Genomic DNA, 20,075 nt, shown 5'->3' with positions numbered 1-20,075 from the left:
TTGCAATTCTCTTGAAAGCAAAGAAGTCCAAGATCAAAGCATCCACAACATCTATGCCATCGGCCATACCGACATCTAGCAACTACGATAAGTACTTGTAGGAGCTCCTAGGCCAACTTGAAAATATGAAGAAAGAGAGGAAGACCACCATGGAAAATTTTGAGGTGAAAAAAGACACATTTCTTGTCTACCAACTAGAGAATACAAACTAGAAAAATCAGAGGTAGGTGAACAACCTAAAGAAGGAGTTAAAAGAAAGGAAGAAAATGGAAGAAAAGGAGGAAGAAGAAAATGCAAAAGAGCTACAAGTGGAAAAGATAGAGGGAGAAATGGGGCTAGAAATGGACTTCTCAAGCCTCATATGGATAGCAAGCAATTGTCTGATAAAGATTTTGCTCATTAGCTATGAAGCTACTCGGGTACCACATATTGGATATGTTGATACTTTGGTTGTCATGTATGCCTATGGATATGTTTATGACATGCTCCTAAGCTGAGATTGGAACTTGGATGCTTTAACATTGGTTATCATTCCTATCCTTGGATGCTATAGTCAGAGTCTTACAGGCTACTTGGATTCAATGCTTCTAGATGTATGATCTATGGATCTTGGATACTCAGATATCATTCACATGATGTTTTGAGCTTTGCTTGCTCATTTGGTGTTTGACTTTTGCTTTAGTGTGAGCTACTCAGTTTTATGTACTGAGCCACATTGACACTTGGATGTACTACACGGAGCACTTGGTTTATGCAATTGAGCTTAAATTACAGTGAGATAGTAGTGGGACTCATTGTGACGTGTACATGCTCTCTTGATATTTATTGAATGCAATTACCCTATCATGGGCTGATTTGATATCTTGGCTTGGACCTAGTACTTATGTCTATCAGGGTGTTGTTAGTGGTATTTATGTGCTTCTAGGTTATGTGATGAGTTTTTCTCAATGGGTTATGCATCTAGCAGTTCTCTTCATTTACCTTTGAGACATACCTTGTGCATGATATCTATGCCTATTTCATGTATGGTTACTAACACATTGCGATTGTGATAGCCTTCAATGCCAGTTGTTCTTGGCTTCTTCCTTCTTGGTTGTTCAAAGTTGGTTGTTGGCATATTGCTACAGTTTATTACAATAGCATGTCATTTTAGTTGTATGCGTTCTATTTGAGGTCAATCACTTGGGCTTGACAATCTTTTGCTTACAAGTTGTGGACAGTTAATAACTTTGACAGCATCTTCTATCTCCCACTTGATTTAGCAGTGTTTTTGGGGCTGATTTATAGGATATTACATGTGCCCGTCTTGCCCTTCTGTATACTTTCTTGGTCTCATTATGGCTATAGGTTCTCACAACAATGTTATCTTCAATACCAATTATAGCTATCGGAAGACCCAAATATGGTAGGCTCTAGTGTAGAAATTATAGGTTGGACTGCTCAAAAATAAAAGTGTCAAATCTCAAAACATTGTGAGGATTGGGATGAAGTAGATGAGCTATGTGAAGTCCATAATCGTTTTATCACTCTCTAAGCAAGTTTACTACAATGTTGTAATTGAAAATCAGACTGCATATAAGCTTTGGACATAGATTAAGAATCTTTATAACAAGCAGAGTCCTACATCCCAAATGTATTAGCTAAAACAGTTAATGGACCTTCACATGACGGAAGGGAATTCTATGTCTGCGTACTTGAATGAGTTTCACTCCATTATCAGCCATTTAGCTTTATAGGAGATTGAGTTCAAGGATACTTTACATCCTTTATTTTTGCATGGTACTCTACCTAAGTCATAGGATACTTTTCATACGGCTCTATGTGCTAAGGATGGGATAAAATTGTAGGATGTTAAGAGTCCCCACTTGACAGAAGAGGTGAATAGAAATAATGTGGATGCTTCCTATACATCCCATGCATTCACCATGAGAGACTGATAGGATGGAAATGGCCGCGGTAGAGACTCTAACATGTCTCAGTCTAGGACACGTAAACATTCTCACAGTAAGTCCCATGGCCATAAATCCGGTCTCACTTATCATTATTGTGGAAAAGTAGGTCATATTCAGCCAGAGTGCCATAAAATGCATGAAGACAAACACAAGGCAAAGAGAAAGGGTAAAGTGTTGGACAAGAACGATGATTGTAGCATTGTACCTAGCAAGTCTAGTGTCAAGATTGAGGAAATCAATGTAGTGCAACCTCATATATCTTATGATCTTATCTTGGTAGCTTCTTCTTTGGATACTTCATAGCTTACTAATACTTTGTCATGATATACTCAGTGTTTGTTGATAGATTCAGGGGGCTTCCTTTCATGTACTCATAGAGAGTGGTTTCACTCCTATTGTAGTATGATAGGATCTTCCCGTTTGGGTAATGACTTGGCATTGAAGATAGTTAGTATTGGTGATGTCCAACTGGGTTTTGATTCAGGCAGCATGTTTCTTCTTTATGATGTACGTCATGTACCAGCTCACGAAGAGCCTTATATCTATTGGCACCTTGGATGATGCAAGTTATGCTATCTCTTTTGGTGATTCCTCATGGAGGATTATCCATGGGAATCTTATTATTGCACATGGTGCTAAGTCTAGCACCTTCTATTCTTTGATGTCTCTTTTGGTGATTCCTCATTGGAGATTATCTATGGGAATCTTGTTATTACATGTGGTGCTAAGTCTAGCAACTTCTATTCTTTGCTTGTATCTAGGTCAGTTGAGCATGTTTTGGTTGTGATTGTAGTTCCACATGTATCTCTTTGGCATCATCACCTTGGGCACATGTCTTTGAAATAAATGAAAATGCTTACCAGTTTACAGTATCTCCTATCCTCAGACTATAAGTGTTTTGAGTCTTATGATCATTATTTATATGGCAAGTAGACGTGTTGTCGCAGCACGTAGAGTTGAAGGTCAGCACAGGGGTTTGGCAAGAGAAGAATGTATGGGGGTTCAAGAACTTAGACTTCGGAGATAGTAGAGATAAGAGAAGGGTTGAAAGTTCCAAGCCAAGTTCTTGAAGATAAGAGACAGCAGGATGTAGGTAGATCCAAGGAGAGGAGTAGACGGAAGAGAAGGGGTTCAAAGAGATTGAAGATGTAGAAGAATACTCCCAAAAAGAATTAGAAAATATAGAAGAATACTAACAGAGATTATGCATATCAGTTTCTTTCAGCATTATGAGAAAATATAACTCTAATAGACAAAAATGTATACAAAATAATGCTTTTCTCTATGTTGCTCAGATCGCCAATCTGATGCCTCCAATGGCTCCGAAGGGGGGGTTAAATACAAGGACACCTAGCCATAATCCTACCAGATCACTCCATCTCCCACTTTCGAAGTGATGTTCACTGCCTGAAAACAGTGATCGCGCGTCGCGCGATTTCGCTAATCTCTTTTTTTACATAAAATCCTCTTAATTTGGCTGAAAGTTACATGCTTTATTTTACATGTCCTCCTAATCTAGAAGTTATCTATAGTTTTATGGATTTTTACAAGAGATAATATCTAGAATATCAAAAATTGACTAAAAACTTGTCCAAGAAAATCTAATATTTTAAACCATGGACACTAATACTAATGCCTAAAATGGCATTGGCTCTCTAAATCTAAAAGAAAGCCACACTCTAGATTTTTTTACACTGTGTACGCGTACTGGCACGACATCCACCCCCTCCTAACTTGCACATCCTCTGGCATGTGTCGAAGTCTTACGGATTTGCAGTGTCAGAAGAAGTATCTTTTGCCATGTCAATGCCTTCATCTTTTGCCTTTTCTTCTTCCTCTATGTCTTCATGCTCTTGAATTAGATTCAAGTCTTCTAGCTCATATGTTGAACTTTCTCTTCGTTTGAAGAGCTTGATTCTTTTTCCAGCTATGGGTATCTTCATGCTTCTTCCTGTTCAACAAATTCTTAAATTGTTTGATAAAAATCCAATGTACATACTTCTATGGACTGATTTTCAACCTAATTTTCTACATGAGCCAAAAAAAATGCCCGAAATATCTTCATTTTCAGCCATCATGTCATAAGTTTTCAGCTTCCTTTTTACATGACATAAATATTTTCTTTCAGCCTTAGTCATGGCCGGAAGAGACTTATAACAGCCCATACTATTAGCTGTGCATACATACAAATTTGCTACAGACACAATTTCTGTAGCACAAGGAGATTCAATCTTTTTACATGACGCACTATCATAGCCTCCCTTTATACTAGTGCAGCCCAAAAACCCTTGAATTCTCGAGCATTAGGAGGCATAGAATAATCACGTAGTGGATCTTTGTTTCGAAGATGGTTAGCACACACAGTAAGAAATTGGGCATCTCGTTCATTATCCTTGCTTCAGATTCGAGCATAGGAAGAATCATCATCAAGAGCTTTTGTTTCCAAGCGGGCTTCAGAAATGTAAGGTTGCCCAACAATGATAGGGTAACTACAAGAGTCTTGAACAAAAAAGTGAAATTTGTTTTTTATGTCTCCAATAGTTACCTGCACATTAGGACATGCAGCATATAACTCTCTAGAAGAGTTGTTTGCAGCTCTCATTCACCAACCTGGATCAACATCTATGGGCTATCCGCCACTTTCATAGAGACTCCTTGCCATGACGTTTATCTCCGAGCCATGGTCTAAGAGTGCAATACATGGTGTTTCTTTCTCTCCAATTTTGACGACTGTCTCCGTTGTTGCTCTTGCCCAATGTGTACGGGAGTAGTGACTACTTGAAATGAACCGAGCCTCTTCTTCCTCATGCATATGCTGTAGACGGCCTTCTTTTTGAGAGGTGGGCTACCCAACTGGTTTGGAGCAGTCGACCATTACATTTTCAGCTTTTACTTCTTTAATTATTGCATTCATATTTTCTTTATCTTCAACTTCAATTACTACAATTAATTCTTTAATTGCTTCAAGTTGAATTCCTTGTGAAGTCAACTTCTCTTCATCCTGCATAAAAACTCGAAGAACTTGCAAAAAAGCATGCATTATTTCTTCAGCTTCATCACCAACATATTGTCTTTTCCTTTTGATTACATTAATAATTACATCATGAAATTCACGTTTGAAAATTCCAAGAATTTCGACTAAGGTGAATTCAATTTTGCTTCCTAGAATTCGTTCTTCTAGGACTCGTTTGAGATCCGTTGCTACAGATTCTATATCAGATTGCAATTTGTAGCCTGGCTGCTTGCCTTTCTTCTTTCCTTCGGTCTTTTTTGTTTGTGGCACATCTTCCATCTCTTGATGTGGGGTTATATTTTCAGCAAGCTTTGGTTGTTCAAGCATTCTTCTAGTTACCCGTTTCGGAGGGCCAGAAAAGGAAGGCCTTAGTTCATCTTCTCTTCTTCTCTTTTCTTCAATCAAGACTTCTTTATGATTGACGTCAACCAAATGTGCAAAGGTAGAAAAAGAATCTACCGGTTCTTTTCAACCAGTTATTTCTCGAATATACTGACTGGTGTTAGCCAAATCTTCTTTGACTACTTTACCACATTCCATTTGATCTAGTGCTTGCATCCATACTTTAGATTGCACATTAGCTTTACATGCTTTCAAACTTGAATTAATTGGCTCAATTTGCAGTCCATAGGTAGCTGCATCAATTGCTACATAGACATCCTTTACAGCTAAATCTTCTAATCTTTTCTTCATTCCACCATTGCCAAAATTTGGCTCCAGTGGAAGACCAGTTTCATCCGCATGAATTTTTCCGTCTGTGCTTCAACCTCACGGAAGGCAGAACACTCCCTCTTGTCATGTTGTTGGCTGTCACACCAAATACAGCTCCTCTTAAAGCCTTCTCTTGTGGGTCTTTGAGTTGATGCTCGTCCTCGCTCTTCGACTTTGGCATCCAGCTTCTCTACTTTGGAACTAATTTCTATAAGATTTAGATGAAGGTCACGCATGCTTTTAATGAGTTCATCCATTACATCATTTTTAAAAGGAATAGAAGAAGAAAGAGTTGGTTGATTAATCAAAGAAATAGGGGATTTTGAAGGTGGAACAAGCTCCATCAATGGAGTTGTTGAAGTTGAAGTAGAGCCTACAAATCTTAGTTGCATCTACTCTCTTCGAGCAATCATGTTAACTGCATCAGTAACATCTGTCCATGCAGTCTTGACTCTTGATTCGGAGGTAGCATATTCTAGGCGATCAGCAAGCTTTTCTTGCAAAATGGGATCTGCAACCTTAAGGAATAATTCAATCTTCTGACCTTCCATACTTTGTTGGTCTTCAGCATCAAGTTGTCCAATTTTACTTTCAAACTCATAGTATAGAGCTATTGTAGCTAAACCTTTGTTAGGTTTTTCAACCCATTCAATGAAACTTTTCTTCGTCATTAGGCTAAAGTCTTCTAAGAAGAATTTGTTGCGTAGATCTTTTTTGAATGTAGCCCAGTCCGCATCTTGTTGAAAAAGACCATGGATTCTTTCTTGAAGACCATGATTGGCTAGTCTAGCAAAATAACGGCTCCATGCATATTGCGATACACCAAAGAAGAGCATTTTCTCAACATATAAACAAATGAAAACAGAGACATTTTGACCATTAAATTGTTTTAATTCACATCCAACTTCCTCTAAGGCCTTGATAGCTGTGGAATCAATCTTCTATTCGTCTTGCCTTTATCGTTGTTGTTGTAACATTTGGATTTGTTGTTGTTAAGTTTATTGCAGTATGCGCACCAATTGTTGTATCTCCTGAAAAATCCCCCATCTTGGAGTTCTCTTACACCGACCTTCACGTCAGGTTCACCAATGTCGCAGCACGTAGGGTTGAAGGTCACCACAGGGGTTTGGCAAGAGAAGAATGTATGGGGGTTCAAGAGCTTAGACTTAAGAGATAGTAGAGATAAGAGAAGGGTTGAAGGTTTCAAGCCAAGTTCTTGAAGATAAGAGAGAGCAGGGTGTAAGTAGATTCAAGGAGAGGAGTAGACGAAAGAGAAGGGGTTCGAAGAGATTGAAGATGTAGAAGAATACTCCTAAAAAGAATTAGAAAATATAGAAGAATACTAACAGAGATGAAGCCTGTCAATTTCTTTCAGCATTATGAAAAAATATAACTCTAATAGACAAAAACGTGTACAAAATAATACCTTCCTCTATGCTGCTCAGATCGCCAATTTGATGCCTCCAATGGCTCTGAAAGGGGGGGTTAAATACTAGGACACCTGGCCTGAATCCTGCCAGATCACTCCATCTCCCACTTTCGGAATACTGTTCACTGCCTGAAAACAACGATCTCTTTTTTATCTCCCACTTTCGGAGTACTGTTCGCTAATCTCTTTTTTTATATATAATCCTCTCAATTTGACTGAAAGTTACATGCTTTCTTTTACATTTCTCCTAATCTATTAGTTATCTATAGTTTTATGGATTTTTACAAGAGATAATATCTAGAATATCAAAAATTGACCAAAAACTTGTCCAAAAAAATATAATATTTTGAGCCATGGACACTAATATTAATGCTTAAAGTGGCATTGGCTCTCTAAATCTAAAAGGAAGCCACACTCTAGATTTTTTTACAGAGTGTGCGCATAGCGACACGACAACGTAGTACACATAAGAAGTCTAGCATGAAGCGCATGGGTGATCATTTAGCTCTTGTTCATTTAGATGTATGTAGTTTCATGCCTTATCAATCGTTGCAGGTAGTGCAAAATACTTTGTCACATTCATTGATGATTACTCACATAAGGTATGGGCTTACCCTGTTAAGTAGAAATTGAATGTCTTGTATACCTTTCAGCTTTGGCTTGCTCTTGTTGACAACCAATCTAAGATCTCATATTGGGGGTGAGTATGTCTCAAAAGCTTTTGAACAATTTTACAATGAGTGAGGTATTAAGCATGAGTCAACCGCTCCTTATACCCCTCCCTAAAATGGTATGGCTGAACGCATAAATAAGAGGATTCAGGAGAGAGTCCGTAGTATGCCTAGTCACATAGGCTTACCCCAGCACTATTGGGCTGAAGTAGCTACTAATGTTATACTGTCATCCACGTAAGAGATTCCTCCTAGGAACTGAAAAGGCGTATTGAGATCAAGTAGCTCTCAAAGTTTAGGAAGCCCAGTGAAATACCCTGAATTCTGAACAGCAATCTGGAGATTTGGGTTGAGCTTAAGTAGCCCACAAATTCCTGAAATCTGATCCATTATAAAACTTCAGTATGTGTTTTACTCAAACTTTGGAACACGTCTGCATTTTTCAAAAATCCCAGCAAGGATAGACAAGACTACTCAACACATCGTACCTCTATGGATTGCAGAGAGATCTCAGAGATCTTTCCTTGTTGTATACACCTTCAACAGGAAACTCTTGGCGTGCTAACTTCCCCCACCTTTGGCCCCTCCTTGCCACTACTGTGGAGATAAGCATAGTGCTTAGCATTTACCACTGTAAAGCAGGCCTCTTCTGATGCAAGAGCAACCATTCCACATCAAGCTCCAGCTTCAACTGCCCACATAGGATGGCAGAAAGTAAACTCAGCGTGAAACTCTGTTGTAAAGGTCCAAAGTCTCAACATGATTTGAGTCTATTGAAAGTGCTGCTCGACAGTCTCGTACAGAGCTGGTAGCATCTCCTACAGACTCATAAAATGCAGCCCGCAAGTATAGAAGCTGCAAGTCAGCCTTAAATGAAATGGCCTTTGAGAGCTCAGCTATGGCAGCTTCTTCTTTGTGATCATCCATCAATACTGCAGTAACACATCCATAATTAGTCACGATTCCCTCTTATGCAGTGCTTAAAGTTGTAACCGTGTAGCATCACAACTAAATCATTAACACCTACACTTCAAATGAATGCTATGACAGGATCAAGCACATAGACTGATGTTCCCCCCCTATCCAGCAAAGACCAACTTAAAAGACCATCAGTCGCTTTTGTCAAATTGACTTCATCAGTTGCATGTTAGTGAAAATTTCCACTAAAAAAAAGATTCCTCTATAGGCTAGGACAGGAGGGTGCAACAGAAAACTGGATCAAAAGTTGGCTGTAGTACAGACTTTAATATTTACATGCAATCAAATTAGATGCCAGCTAATCTTTATCTGGTACCTTTAAATAGATAATGGATCCCTGCCACTATCTAACAAGGATGAAATGACAAATGACTGGTTTGAAGAGCACAAACCTGCAGCTCTATATCTATAGGGATAAGTTCTCAAAGGATCCAACAGAGTCGCCATGCTTAAATCTGTTTTAGCCATGTCACGGTCACAATATTCAGACCGTTTCTCATAAGCAGAAGCATTACTCCGAGCCTTCTCAAGCAATTTAGACATTTCATCATATGCAGCTTTTTTGTCATTTTTCAAATAATAAACTCGAGCTAGTCCTTGATGTGCCCTCGTATGGCGAATTTTTAAAGCACTCAAATAACAATCAGCTGCAAGGTCGAGTTTCCCCAAGTCTACATAGACACTTCCAAGATTGTTAAGTGCCTGCAATGTGAGAAAGGAAATAAGGAAACCATATATGTTGGTGAATGTCTTTACACATACTAATGTTAAGTACTCCACTAACCTGACCCTTTCGCAAGCCATCAGATGGGCACTTTAATGCTTCTTCTAAGAGTTTGATCACTCTGATCAATGAATCAGGATCTAGGCTGGTATCAGCTAGGGCGTATGCTTTTAGAAAGAATGCTTCAAAGGAACGCTGAATGCTGATGGACAGTTCTGCTTTCTTCAAAGCCTCTCCTCGACGTCCAGTATCATAATAAATCCATCCTTCATAAACAAGCCTCTCCTGGTCGCTATTTGCATATTTACGAGCCAGTCTCAAAGTGCGCATAGCCGCTCTTGGGCAGTTTAGCCTGTTAACAACCAAAAAATGGACATCCTTAGCCATTGAAAATCATACAATTTCCAAGAGGGATGAAAACAGAAAACACTTTTGAGGACATGCCTGAGAAGAAATGCAGACACAGACATTGGATTCACATGCCTAAGAGGATATGCAGAGATAGACACTCATAATCAATCTCATCTATGCATCTTGGCTTGAGTAAATTGAAAGTGCATCAAGATGGTACAACAGCTCGGTAATTTGCAACAGTCTAAGAACTACATGCTCATCAACTTGATTGACCAACAATTGGGAAAAGTTGTTCATAAAGGTCCCATGAGATAACCAGTCTGAAGCATGTTCATCTATTGTATAGGAAGAACTATATGCTCATCAACTTGATCGACCAACAATTGGGAAATTTTGTTCATAAAGGCCCCATGAGATCCCCAGTCTGAAGCATATTCATCTATTGTATAGGAAGATTCTGAACCAATTACAATTAATTTCACACATCAAGCTAGAAATTGAAATTCTGCAAGCTCAGTCCATACACTTTAAAATGTATGACCACAAAAGAATGGTAAGCATAATGGATATGACTCACTACAGAAAAGTAGAATTTTCATTGCAAGCCTTTTTCTGGAAGTGAGGCTAGACAAGGTACGAAATACCTAAGCACAAAGCACCATTTGATTGCAGCAATCCCTAAAAAATCTGCTACATGAGCTCCTCAAGCTTCAAGCGGTAAAGAAACCAAGTGAAGTGAGAGGTGAAAACAACCTTGTCTAGGAGAAGGTCCATCGACTCAGGATTATGATTTCTCATTATTGAAAAGGGAGGAAACCTCTAGATTTTGGGGAATTCAGACATTTGATGAAACAGTATGTTTCTTTCTGACTCAGAATTTGAGCTCTTTCTAAAACTATGTTTTGGTTATGGCTATATCCAGCTTTTGAGAAAGAAATTCTACACTTGCCTGTGACAACATGCATGCAGTTGGATGCTCCTCTTATAATAGAACACAGTTTATACATCCCATCCTCATAGTACTGCAAGATGGATCTTTTTGCATCAGTTTCTTGGCTAGGAATTTACAAGCTCAGGTTGATCTTTACTTTGGCATTTATGGGTTCAACTTAGTAAAAGGATGGTCCATGTCCTCAATTTTGTGTAAAACAGATTCCTGGATTTCAATAGTTGCTTAGATATAAAGTGTGTGTACTCCAATGTTTGCCAGAATAACAACTTCTTGGCAAGGACAAGATTAGATGGTTATTTTACGCTTGATGAAAAAATGCTAGACATAATCCAATTTGAATGCAAGTTGGTGGAGGCTAGACTATGTCGTGGGTTAAGAACCACTAACTTTTTTCCTCTTTTTGCCCTTTCTTGAACTTCCTGCTCCTCTACCATGATCCTCATTTTTTAACTCCTGTCCTCAGTCTTACATGTCAAGCTTCAGCTTATGAGTGTGCATACAAAAGCTAAACACCCTGAGAAAGAAGAAATAAACCTTAATAGAATGCTGAAAAGCAGGCTGTAGCCAATGAATGGGAAACTGGCCAATCTGACTAATCAGGTCGGCTGACCCTTGCCAAAAATCTGGCCAATCACCAGAAAATGCTCCTCCGGCGCTGAGCGAAATGGTTGGACACTCCAAAAATCGTGCAATGCTGGGACTGGATGGACAGAAAGGGCAGAAATGACCAATACAAACAGTAACAAAGTTCCAAATGTCCTTGTCTGATTCAGACTAAGGCCTACACATCAAATGAATAAAATCATGACCGCTACACCCACTTTGAAAACTTTTGGCATTCTTTCATAGAGCTTGTGGACTTTCCTCCTTGCAAAATCCGCCTCTCTCACCATTATATTCAATTTAACCCACCATTAGAGCTGAGGAAGCTTTGTATGTATGTACAAGCATCCCAAAATTATAAGGGTTTTGAGGTGCTACAAAAAATACAGGAAAAGAAAATAGGGATGGAAAATGAAGGAATAGTGAGAATCACGCAAAAGAAAACCATTTAGGACAGTAAATGAAAAAGTGTCATTGTACAATGATGGAACAGAGAGAGTTAAGCAATGAATGTGCAAGTCTGCTGCTCCGAGTTTGTCAAGAGAAGCTGAAGAAGTTGAATAAAACATAGTTTTCCCACACATTTTCATATAACAATCACAGATGAGTATGGAAGTATGATTGGAGTATGATTCAGACCTTGGCACTGAATTATAGGTTGACCTAAATTGTATTACAAAAATTACGGAATACATGATTAAAGGTACTCATTTATGATGTACTGAGTATTTTAACCAAAAACCTGGGTGAAAACTAGAATTCAACTGTTTAAACATTACAACATTTGTCTTTATGGTTGGTACTTACCAATACCAAATCTTTGATCAATCATTCATTTCCCAAAACAGAAAATTCACACTTAAATAATTCAAGACTCGAGGCTTAAGAGTCTACATGAGCAACTATAAGTGATTCTTTAAATCCAAGTCACCATAAAGGCTACAAGATACACAATAGACACTAGAAACACACTAAGCAAACCACAAAAGTTATGAGCAATTGCCCATCATGGGCATGATGCACCCTCCTCGTTCGATTCATCATCCTCCTCCTGTTATCAGATTGGACATCTCATGTGTGGGTCTAGGCATATTTATGTTGGGCTGTATTATTTTATTGCCAGACTGGCTGCCTATTGTTGGCACCATCTTTTGTGCTGGCCAACTAGCATTTATGATGAACCCAGTTGGGGCTGGCCAACCTGTTCATGAAATTGGCCTATTTATAGGTAGACACTCCCAAGTCCCTCCTCCATAGTCATTCAGTTATCACCATACTAGCAGGTCCTGTTAGAGAGAGGAAGCCAATGCCCATAGCCAGTGACTCACGGTCCGAGTTTGGACTATCTTATCCCTTGGTACATATGCCTTGGTACATGGATTCGATTTCCCAAGCATTCCCTTGAGTTCTTTGTTTTTTGCATGTTTCTCTTCTGTGTATGTGTTTGTGCAGTCCCTTGCAGCAGTTTCTCATGCTTCCATCGTTGCCCCCACTTTTGATGCCACCTCGTTCTCATTATCATCACCATGATCATCATCATCTTCCTCTTCATTGATCATCTATGGCACCATTACTACTTGCATTGTTTGGTGGGACAGCAATTTCCAACTATTCTTGCATTTCATACGATGCAAGCAATCTATCATCATCCTTTTCTCTATTTATCATATCTAGAGACACCTCAACCTCCCATCCTCATTCTTTGATTTAAGAGAGAAGACAAAAGGTTCCTGTGAAAGTAAACAAGTTTCTTTGTATGATTGGAGTAACTCGCTTCTTCTGTTTGTTTGATTGAGAGAAAAGATGCTCCGGTTTCATTCACACAAAGATGCACATTTGCCTTGTGATAGCAACCTGATGATCAATTGCTACATTTAGGGATGCATGCTCCAAATGTTTCCTCCCCAAGGCTGTCATTGCGTAAACCAACTTCAAGCATCTAGGTTGAAAGAGCAACGATTGAATCATAACTATTGTCAAAACCACATGGGATGCATCCATCAACTCTAAACCAAGTATTTTGACCATGTAACCATAGTGTGGCATAAACTAAGTATAAACCATGGCTATACTTTCATTGGCATCGTATAACACTCCTATCCAATAAAAAACAGCTGACAACCACTAATAATGATGCAACGTTCAAACATATAGTCTTAGAGCTGCAATAAAAAGCATACCCATCTACATGCCATCTACAATGACTAGTATACTAAATACTAAATAGTGAACTCATGGCAGACCTACTATCAGCAAACACTACCTTGAATGCACGTTGAACACATCCAAGATCCACTATATGCATGAGTTGTCCACCTCAAGAGGAATGGAACTGCTACCTTCCCCTTGAGCATCAAGCACAATGCTCTGGACTTCTTGCTCTGTTGAACCTTAACGAGTCCGACTCAAGGTCAACTCTTCCTAAATCACATCGAGGTAAAGTTGTAACAATTGAGGATGGTCTACCAAGTCGCCCTCTTATATCCATTTCACATCCATTGGTGAATAATTCTAAAACTTCACTAAGTATCACCTAGAAACTTTACACCTCTTGCTTTCCTTTCTTTACATACCAAAATCTGCACAAGTACCAAAATCTCATCCAACTCATCAATCTCTAGCTAAATTTTAGTAGGCAAGTCTTCTGGCACATCTCCATGAAAAGATTGTAACAAACATTACTAATCTTTTCCAATACCTAAAGGGTCCATAACAGCATATATTCAACTTTCAATGCGAACACTCTTTGTCTTTCATCTTTTTCAACCTAGCCTTTTCAAAATGTGGCAATACCCAATCACCCATTACAATGACTAGCTGCCTTCTTTTGTTTCTCTTGTAACCTTTGAAGTCCTATTTAACTTTTTGACAAGTTATATCCATATTTTCCACATCTATCAACCTCAAATATCTTGTTTTTTATATGGAATATCAATTTGTTTTTTGTATGGAAGATCAATGGAGTTGTTGAGAAATATGCAATCACACTCCTATGATAGCCTCTTTGTATGGAACAGTAAGGCAAGGAACATACAACAGTCTAGAAGAGTCGCCTTGTATCCCATAGGCATAGTGAGGAAAAAGTGGTACCACCTTGCAACTATAAAAGAGTGTACTTAACAATCATTTGAATGCAATGCTATTGTACTTGGTACTTTTAGTCTATGTCTTTGTTTACTCAAGATTATGTTTATAAGTCCAGGTTAATTAATCTTGGAACCTAATTCACTTGAGAACAGGTGCTCTATGTTAACAACAAGTATAAGAAAAAAAGACATTGTTTGTGACTTTTGTAAAAAAAACTGGTCACATTGAAAAATTTCGTCATGCCAAGAAAAGATCACAAAAGGCCTACCTTGCAACTTGCAAAGGAGAAGAAGGCCATGAAGAAAAAGAAGAAGAAGAAGAAGAAGAAAAAGACACATAAGAGCAGAAGAATAAGCCTCATCAATCCTTCTTTTCCCACTATTCAGACTGACTTTTTTAAGCCTTGTATATACTTGCATTAATACTCCAATCATAAGCCTTGTACTCAAATAATCTTTTGCACTACAATCTCTATACACTTAGTGAGGCCTTATAACAACCTCTAGCTTTATATGGTTAGTTTTTCCATGTCTACACTTAGCAAGGTTCCACTCATGACAGCCTTTGTATACTCCATGCTTTCACAGTTGTGATTGAGGATAAGTGTTAAAAAATATAAAATCACTCTCCTATGATAGCCTCTTTGTATGGAGCAATAAGGCAAGGAACATACAACAATCTAGAAGAGCTGCCTTGTATCCCATAGGCATAGTGAGCGAAAAGTGGTATCATTCTACAACTATAAAAGAGTGTACTTGACAATCATTTGAATGCAATGCTATTGTACTTTGTACTTTCAATTTATGTTTTCTCTACTCAAGATTGTGTTTATAAGTCCAAGTTAATTAATCTTGGAACCTAATTCACTTAAGTAAGAGTCTTATCTAATCTTAGTTATCATGCTTCTTGTCTATGATTTTCGACCTCCATAGCTAACCTTGCTTAAGATCCATATTTCTTAATAAGAACTTTCTTTCCACCCTCTACTATCTCAAAAGGAGCCTTACCAAAGGAACTATCCACCATGTTGTTGTAAGTAAACCCAACCAAGGGCAAATATTTTTTCCAAATTGGCTTATGCTCTAAAACATAGTACCTCAAGAGATCCAAGACTATAAAATTAGTTTCTTCAAACTAACCATATATCTACATATGAAATAACAAAGAAAATTTCAACATGGCACCCATGTTTTTAAACAAACCCTCTCAAAACAAACAAGTCATCTTGGGGTCTCAATCACTCAAAATAGACTCAAGCATGCCATGGTACTTAAAGATATGTTGCATAAAAATGCATGTCATATGATCAACCTTGACCTTCTTCCATGTAAAAATAAAATAGACCTACTCATTGAACTTGCATATGATAGTCCAAATCCCATCATTGCAAATAAGTATCCAAGGAAGATTAAAAATAAAATCCATAGCAATCCTTTGCCAAGGCCTATCACGTATAGGCAAAGGATGTAACAATCTTGAAACAATCTGTCTATTATACTTGACCTTCTAAAATAAAATGCATGTGTGCACAAACTACTCAGCATCGTGTCTCAAAGCTGGCCAATAAAAGCGCTCCACTATCTTAAACGTAGCATCAATGCTTCTATGCACTACATACAAAGGAACATGACCCTCAATCATAATTTTCAGCCTCAATTGCTTTGTGACACATAATCTTTCATGCATCATAAGAAAGCTATCTCTAAGTGCATAGTATTCATGTCTCTGGCCTTTGCAAAGCTGATTATTAACATTAGCAAAGTCTAAATCAATAGCATATTGATCTTTCATGGCATCCAACTCAATGTGATAAACCATGGTTACTACTAAAATCCGAGACTTTCTAGACAATGCATCAACCACTACAATTTTTTACCATTAATGTACACTGTCTAAAAATGAAACATAGAAAGCAAGTTCATCCATCTCATATGCTTCTCAGATCTACACTACAAAATCAGACCCCAAAAGATAGTATCATGTGGGTAGTGCATGAATTACAGCAAGTAGTTCATAAACCTACAAATCCTTCTATGCACTATGGAAAACACACTCTCCTAGGCCACTACACAACTCTCTTGCATCAAAACAGCCCCTTTGTGGTTACCACATGCATCACACTGTACCAAAATGACTTCCTAAGATTTGGCAATACAAGCAATAGATCCAAAGTCATCTTTTCAAATGCTGAAATTTCCACTATTGTCCATCTAAAAGGTATCCCCTTCTTTTGCAAAGCATGCAATGGAGAAGCAATTTTAGCGAAATTATGAATGCACCATCTATGATAAGAACATAAGACCAAAAAATGCAAACCTCATGTACATTCTACAAGTATGGCCATGAACATATTACCTCAATCTTTACAGGATTCATAAGCACGCCATCAACTGATACAATGTGTCCCAAAAAGTGAATCTCATGCAAAAAGAACTCACTTTTCTTGCCATTTATCACTAGCCGATGCTTAGGCAACTCACTTAACACTATATCCAAGTGTTTCTTATGCTCCTCTTCATTCTTTGAATGCACAATCATGTCATCAAAGAATGTACCCACAAAAGCTCTATGTGGTCTCCAGATTCTATCCATCTCTTGATTGGAAGTGGGAGAAGCATTCATAAGCGCAAACGGCATAACAAGAAATTCATAAAGACCAAAGGATGTACAAAAAGTTATCTTAGGCACATCCTCAAGCCTCATGTGTATCTCATGGTATCCACTTTTCAAATCTATGCAGCTGAAAATGGTTGATCCCTACAATATATCCATGGTATCATTAATCCTAGGAATAGGAAATCGATTCTTAATTGTGATATTATTAAGTGCGCAATAGTCAATGCATATACACCATGAACCATCCTTCTTCTACACCAGTAACATTGGAGAACAATTAAAAAATAAGTTGTGTTGAATTAGCTCCTTTTGTAACAGCTCAAATCTATGGGCATGATCCTCTAGTCTTTCAAGTGATAGCTGTCCCGAAACTATTGAAAAAAGCAATCAATATGCATTTTCATAACTGCAATGCAATCCTAATCCAAGTTCGACACATTTCCAACATTTTTATTATCATATTTATCCTTTGCAAAAACCAAGTATGTTGAAAGATGATTTTTCATTACTTTTGAAATGGTAGAAGCTAATATGACAATGATAAATTCTCCCTTCAATTTTACATCTATTGTATATGCTTTCCCCTTATGCTAAGATTTACAACATTGTCATCGATGTCATTCACTGCATGCACATGATGACAACAAGGCATTCCAAAAAATACATCACAACCCTCTAATGGAGCTATGAAGAACTCTTCGTTGTCCATGTAGCTCTAAATGTGCAAGCGAGCCTTTCCAATGATGGGTGTGATGGGCTCTACATGCCCCTTGCATACCATACCTAGCTCTCCTATAGGATCATCTCATCCTCTCTAATGCCTAGATGGGTAGCAATGTCTATAGAGAGAAAATTCACTCGTTCACCAAGATCAAAGAAAATCAATGCATGCAAATCTCTTATCTTTCCCCATGCTCTACAAATTCTCTATTAGGATAGTACTTGGCCATGTCCCCTGAAATCATCCTTTCTTCGCGGAAAGGGTAGTAAACCTTGATCAAGCACTTAATTACAACAATTAATAAATGAACGTAAACTGAAATGCACACATTACAATAATAATCTTGGAGATTGGACACATGTTGAGCTAGAAATGCATTAGCTTAACTTAAACAACACAAAACATGCTTAATTAATGAAGAAACCATCTTATTTTAAAAGAAATGAGAACCTAGAGAGTTACTATGTTCCACATGCAAAACCCTAATTTGAGTGCCCCAAACTTTCTATAATCTTGGAGATTGGACACATGTTGAGCTAGAAATGCATTAGCTTAACTTAAACAACACCAAAACATGCTTAATTAATGAAGAAACCATCTTATTTTGAAAGAAATGAGAACCTAGAGAGTTACTATGTCCCACATGCAAAACCCTAATTTGAGTGCCCCAAACTTTCTATAAATAGGCATGTAGCCCACCATTTTCCCTCAATCTCGTTTTCGCAAGTTTCAAGAACCGTATCTTTGCTGCCCACACCTCGTTCGCGGAGGATATCACGGTCAAAGCTTCCCACAACCTTCATTCGTATCTTGTAGTTGTCATCTTCATCTTGCAACTATCGCCCGGTACCCTGCATCTATTGCCTACTGCCAAACCCTTGCGTTTGCTACCGACATCATCACCTGGACCTGTCACTATCATCTACAATCTATGTTTGCTGAGTTTCTCTCTCCTCCAAATGTTGCCTACACTTCCTGCATAATCATCCATTGCTTCCAACTGTCGCCCAAAATTTCTCCCCTTAGATACCTACGTTTTAAGTCTTTCTCTCTCCTCATTGCTTATTTGCATAAAATCTAACCTTCTTGGCTACGTTTGTTGTTGTTCGAGACACGGAGGCTGCCTTGCTGCGTTTCGAGGTTCTTTCGAACTACGACACACTCTCCAGCTCATAAGCTTTGCCTTGATCCCAAAGGTACAAGAGCTTGAGGTTCAGTATTCACTATATAGTGTGTTTGTTACATGAGCACTATATATTCAGTAGTCATTCACTATATAGTGTGTTTGTTACATGAGCACTATATATTCAGTAGTCATTCATTTCATTATTCATTGTGTTTACTATCTTTGAGTTACCCTAACCCTAACTATGTTTTGTGTTTATTAATTTGTGCTTTGTCGTACAATTGGTTTTGTGTTTTCTACATTTAAAGTATTTCTTCACAACACCCTGTTGGCCCCAAAACTGGCACCCCTTGCGGTATTTCTTTAATTTGTATTACGATTGGATGGAGTACAATTGAGATTTCACAATCTCCTCTACTAATCCAAAAGCCTCTTGCTGTCACAACCAATCAGCAAGTAATTCATGCCAATTGTCCCTTGATCTTTATCCAAAATTTGTACAAATAGAACCACAAACTGGCCAAATGCGGCTTAAATCGAATGGGATGGGTTGGCATCTAAAATCTCTGATAATTCCTTCAATTTCAGCTACTGATTTTAGCGTACAATGCCTTCGACTTATGACACGGGTTTCAAGGTGGTTGCTAAACCCTACTTTTGGCAAAAAATTAGGATTTACGGCAGAATTCTCACTATTGTCCACCAAATCTAACTAAGAACATATTCAATTGGCTATGAATTGCGAGATATTCAAAGAATAAGCTGAAGAAGGTAAGAGAATGCTGAGATGAGAGAGAAAACAAAGTTTCTTCGCAATGAGAAAACCCTCCAATCTGCTTGTTGCCTACAACAGCTTATATGAAATGCAATCCCTTGCTACATGGAGTCCGAAAACTGCAATTGCTAGTCTCCTGATGCTATTGCCAACCCTTGGGGAGTACAATACTGCTATCACTTGCCCCCTGAGGGTCTCTAGTTGTTATCGCTTGCCTCTAATGTCTGAATTTCGATCAAGGAACTGATCTCCATCCCCTCTCTCTCTCTCTCTCTCTCTCTCTCTCTCTCTCTCTCAAGTTGAATCCATTGAATGAGTCTCTGCCAACCCCAAGCATCCTTCTCTCCCATTGTATGGGCATTT

The 20,075-nt window shown here is 38.3% G+C and overlaps 1 protein-coding gene across 3 annotated transcripts in view; it reads right to left on the bottom strand.

The window, feature by feature from the left end:
• Positions 1-5,600: 5,600 nt before the first annotated feature.
• Positions 5,601-20,075, bottom strand: part of ETO1 (tetratricopeptide repeat (TPR)-containing protein) — a 30,917-nt gene continuing 16,442 nt past the window's right edge. For 2 of the 3 annotated variants that reach the window (XM_087691121.1, XM_087691124.1), the window contains 4 exons: positions 9,539-9,830; positions 9,147-9,456; positions 8,265-8,708; positions 7,286-8,157 (listed from right to left, as the gene is read on the bottom strand). In XM_087691121.1, the coding sequence (XP_087547247.1) occupies positions 8,497-8,708; positions 9,147-9,456; positions 9,539-9,830 (814 nt within the window). In that variant the 3' untranslated portion in view covers positions 7,286-8,157; positions 8,265-8,496. Of the gene's footprint in view, positions 7,235-7,285; positions 8,158-8,264; positions 8,709-9,146; positions 9,457-9,538; positions 9,831-20,075 lie in introns of those variants that run through there. The other variant, XM_087691122.1, reaches the window with a different exon arrangement.

Source organism: Lygodium microphyllum, chromosome 13 (genome assembly GCF_053477565.2).
Source record: "Lygodium microphyllum isolate KBCC chromosome 13, Lygodium_microphyllum_v1.1.10, whole genome shotgun sequence".
Lineage (NCBI taxonomy): Eukaryota > Viridiplantae > Streptophyta > Polypodiopsida > Schizaeales > Lygodiaceae > Lygodium > Lygodium microphyllum.
The sequence above is the reverse complement of the archived record's forward strand: the minus strand, read 5'-3'. Positions and strand labels throughout refer to the sequence as shown.